Source organism: Benincasa hispida, chromosome 1 (assembly GCF_027475165.1).
Source record: "Benincasa hispida cultivar pf3 chromosome 1, pf3_genome.v1.1, whole genome shotgun sequence".
NCBI classification, from domain to species: domain Eukaryota; kingdom Viridiplantae; phylum Streptophyta; class Magnoliopsida; order Cucurbitales; family Cucurbitaceae; genus Benincasa; species Benincasa hispida.
The window spans coordinates 91,778,828-91,783,734 of NC_143478.1; the positions used below are offsets into that span (position 1 = coordinate 91,778,828).

At 32.1% G+C, this 4,907-nt stretch overlaps 1 protein-coding gene across 1 annotated transcript; it reads right to left on the minus strand.

Moving 5' to 3' along the window:
• Positions 1-2,242: 2,242 nt before the first annotated feature.
• On the minus strand, positions 2,243-3,698 carry LOC120088558 (GATA transcription factor 9-like). Its single transcript, XM_039045954.2, has 2 exons — positions 3,273-3,698; positions 2,243-3,168 (listed from the first exon to the last, which is right to left on the minus strand). The coding sequence occupies exons 1-2, from the start codon at positions 3,579-3,581 to the stop codon at positions 2,509-2,511; spliced, it is 969 nt and encodes a 322-aa protein (XP_038901882.2). The 5' UTR covers positions 3,582-3,698; the 3' UTR covers positions 2,243-2,508.
• Positions 3,699-4,907: the final 1,209 nt, after the last annotated feature.

Below are 4,907 nucleotides of genomic sequence, written 5' to 3' on the forward strand. Positions count from 1 at the left end.
TTTTTAAACTTTTCCATTTTCTAAAAACATTAATACGATTAAAACCTTTAAAACTTAAAATTTTAAATGTAAGGTTACTGGCTTAGTTATAGTTTAAAAGGAGGGTCATAATTGAATTTGGAATCTCAAGCTCGCTTTTTAAATAAATAAATAAATAATGTCTTGATCAATTCAGATATATTCACATTACTCTTAATCTTTTTATCGCCGTAAAAATATAGATTTTAATTTTATTATTATTATTATTTTAAATGGAGGTTTCTTGAAATTAGAAAAAATAAAATGCATTATATATAAAAGAGAGGGGCCATGGATTAGGCATTGTCGAGGATTGGGTGGACAAGAGTAACATTCCTCAATGTGAGCGACCTTCAATTCTTTTTCTATAATTAATTAATTAATTGGTTATCATCCCTCACATGTGTCATGTGATATGGCCTAAGCTATTTTACAACCTCAATCTTATTTATTATAAAAAAAAAAAAAAAATCTTCTTTTCCTTTTTCTAAAAGAAATGGCTTTTTTTCTTTTGCATTTATTTGGTTTTTAAATTAGCTTCCATGTGAATGGGACTTTGAAAGGGACAATTTAATATATTAATTAACTTTGAGGAGGTAATTATTAATATGAGAGTAATTTGACTATAAAATTCTATATATATTTGTGAATTGGTGGGTAATGGTGAAAGTCATTTACTTGTCTAATATTATTGATAACTCATATTTAATTGACTTTGATATGTTGCTTCAGAAATAACTCTTTTTCAATATAGCTTTAAATGTTCTATACTTAATTGCTTTTCTAATGGGTGAGACTTTAAAATAAAAGTTTAGACTCGTTTTCTAAGTAATCCATCATAAAAATGTTAGTACGTAGTAAATGAACCATTAGTGTAAAGGCAACCAAAAAAAACCCACAAAGCCAAAAGCCCAACCGATCCAAGTCTATCCACTAGTTTAGCTCGGTTTTTTTTATTATAATTTAGACATATTAAATTGTATTTAGAGAAATTAAAAAAAAAAAAAAAAACTAAAAGATCATGTGTTCAATTTATGATGGCTACCTACCTAAAATTTAATATATTATGAGTTTCCTTGAGATCAAAATATTGTACGGTCAGGTGAAGTGTCTCGTAAGTTAGCCCAAATCTTGATGGATACAAAAAAATTAGAGAAAAAATTGTTGGTTTGGCTTCATTTAGTTTTTGATTGAAAACATTGATCAAAACAAAATTGAACCAATGGTATAAAAATACTCTTAAATTTGGACGGACAATGTATTATTTCAAATTTTAGTATTTTATTAGGTTGGATAAGCAAGAGATTGTATTATTACTAAAAAAACAAAATTGTTCAGTTTTACTCTACAAAAAAGTTATAGGCCAAATTTTAATTTGAGAAAAAAAATGTCAAATATAATTCAAAACAAAAATCGAAATAAAATTGAAAAAGTAATAATAAAAAAGAAGGAAAAGTCCCAAGGCTCTTTATTAGATATTCTATATTTTTAAAATTGATTGGTTCAATTTTGGTTCTCGATTGATACTAAAACTAAGAAAACCAAATCGATTAGCACCTTAATGTGAAGCATATATGTGACCTGGGTGGACATGAGAAGTATGGTTTGGTCAAACGAGACTTGAACCTCACTTAACCCTAGTTCGAGGTGTTGTAGTTTGATCAAAGAGAGATCAAAAAGCTATTTAGTCCAAATGTGATAGTCTTCAAAAAAATTGAAAGATTGTTTAAACAAATGAGTCATATCTCTATCCAACAAAATCTCTACAACCAAATTCAAATGGTTAAGATCATTTAGTTAAAGTAATACCATACCCAGTTCAATCAAAATTAATTGTGAATCTTAAATCACTTGAAAAATAAGCTTGATAAAAAATCTAATAGGACATGAGGTTCAAGGAGGCCAAGTCAAATAACATTCAACCATCGTATTGTAGCACCAATAATTGAACCAAATATAGGAATGTGACGACAGTGCCAGAACACAATGATCCAAATAATATGTTATAATACATTATGGCACATGTTATATTCGTAAATTTATAATTTAATCCAAAAATAGGACAAGAAAATAAATAATTTAGGTTTGATTTGATAACGATATTTCATGTTTTGCTTTTGCTTTTTTAACTTTATTAAATTATTTTTCAGTAAAACTCACTAGTGATGTTGTGGAAATGCCAAATGGAGTCCCCCACCCTTGTTGGTCTCTTGTGAAACAAAAGTAGAAAGAAAAGAAGATTTTTCATGCAATTTCATTTTAATCAGAAAAGATGCCTGAGAAATGTCCGTACAATCACTCTGTCCCACCACAATCATTATCCTCTCTCCCTCTCTTTTTAATTCCAGAGGTTTTTACTGATGAAAAGGTTAAAAAAATATTAAAATTAAAAAACAAAACAAAACAAAAAAAAAGTACATAAAACTATTAATTCTCTTTTTTTTATAGCTTTTTCCACTGTCTTTCTTCTACCCCTTTTACTGCAAAATTCTACATCATGAGACTGAAATCACCGCCGTTGTGACGGTGGATCAAGTACTCATCACAGCCGTTGGATCTGCTGAATATCGAGCTTTGACTTACAAACTGCTCTTGATGTTGCATCTCCTTCTGCCGTCGGAGCTCCATCACCTTCCGGTGAGAATTTGAGTGCTTCGTCGACACAAATGTCGGGCTGGAAGCGGGTCGGTATTCGGGTACAAGCCGACCCGACTTGTACCGGACCCCACAAGCGTTACAAAGCGTTTTTGGGCCCATCGGCCCAGTCCGCCACTGCGGCGTCTTCTCCGCCGCGCAATGCAGGCATTTCCGACCCGACGTCGTTTCCGGCTTCGTCATTGCTCCCTCCGTTTTCTCCGGAGCCGTCGCTTCGAAAAGCCGCGTGGACCAGTCGCAAGGCGTAGCGCGTGAACGTTTGCTTCGGGCTTTTCCGGGGAGAGTTAGAGCTTCGCTGTGAAGAAACGATGTCGTTTTTGCACTTCCATAACCAAACGCTGTCGCTCCTGAAGACGACGGTGTTTCTGGAGTCGTTGCCGTACTGATCCCCCCGGAGAGGAACGGAATTGCTGCAAAATCCTTCTCAATCTCCTCCGTCGAAAATGATTCTTCAACGAAATTCGACAGCCATTCCAGTTCCGCCAAATCGTCGCACTGAAAAAGAGAAACAAACAGAATCATTATCCAAAACTCTTCTCAGAATTGAACAATCAAACGAATGAGCTCCAGTTTTTTCTTCAATTAAGAATTTCCAATACCGGAATGCAGAGTTCGCTCGAGAATTGAACTTCACAGAAGCTTCCGGACTCAAATTTTCCTAATAACTGGTTATCGCCGCCGGAGACCGACGAATTGCAGCTCTCAATCGCAGTAACCGTCGACGAATCACTGCAATTTCCGGCGACGTTATCGAAGAAACCGTTATGCATTGCCACATCTTCATTCGAGAGGTCCAATAAATATTCATCGACAGCGAAATGCTCGGCGGCGGATTTCTGCTTCTCCGGCGAAAACTGACCGGCTCCGGTGCCGTAGTAGCCACCGACAAGATACTCGGGCACTTCCATTAATGCACAGCAAGTTAATGAAGAGTAATTTTGACTTGCCAGAGAGTGGAGTGAATGAGGGGTTTTTGAGAAGGCAGAGGAGGGGCTTAAGTGCAAATATATGAAACCTTTGGGGTATCTTTTATGCATGAAGATAAATATGAATTTAATAAAGGGCAGGTGACATGCAAGTTCTATAAAGTCATATTTGATTTTATTATTATTATAATTATTATAATTGTTTTTTCTTTTTTTTCTTCTAATTTTTCCTTTTAGGGCAACTAGGCTAGGGGCTGTTTTAATTCTACACAACTGATGTGTCTTCTGTCTCTATATTTCATTTTTCTCAATAATTGATTTCCATTTATTTACTTTATGTAATATAATGGAATCAGTCCACTTTTAAGACAAATACATAGGGTTGGCAATGGAGTGAGGATTTCTCGTCTAAGGTATCGGGTTCTCGCACGGATCCATATTCTTTTTATTAGTTATTACATTTTGTTGTAATTTTCTAGGCAATACTTTTTATTTTGAGTTCAAGTCTCTTTTTTCTATATAAATTACACTTTTTAGTGAAAAAATTCATAACCGCAAATCCATGCAATTTAAAATAAAAACAGAATGCGAACAATAGAAATTTATAAAATTACGCCAATCATCTTTTTAAGAGAGAAATTAAAGAAAATTTGAGTTTTTTTTTTTTTTAAATGACAATTCTCTTAATTGATATTTTCTTTTGTATATAAAATATAATTAATTATAATCATAAAAGTTGGTTTTATAATTTTTTTTAAGAAGTATTTAGAAATTAAACGGGTTAGGTTTGGGATTGAGGACCGGTGGCGATACAATCCCCATCCTCGTCCATCCTCATATTTAAAAATATAGTTACGAATCTAAATATTTAGATACGAAATATGAAATTATGATTTAGAAATTAGAATAAAAAATCACAATATTTAAAAATCAAATAATTACATAACTTGATTGAGGCTTAATTTATAAAAACACATAAAAGTAGGAGTATGGTCTCCGATACAGTTGCCTCATTATTACAGCCGAGCTCTATTACTTAAAATTAGAATTATAAGTTTATTCTTTAAAATTTAAAATTAGTATCTATCATATTTATGAACGGTCAATTTTGTTCTTAATGAGTCTAAATTTTAACTTTCTATCAGATAGATCTTTTAATTTTCAATTTAGTATTTAATAGGTCCTTGATTTATTCAATATTTTTTTTAAAAAAATTTATATATTTACTAAACACAAAATTTGAAGTTTATAATTTTATTAGGCATAATATTTAAATTTATATCTAATATATCAATTCATTTTAAAAAA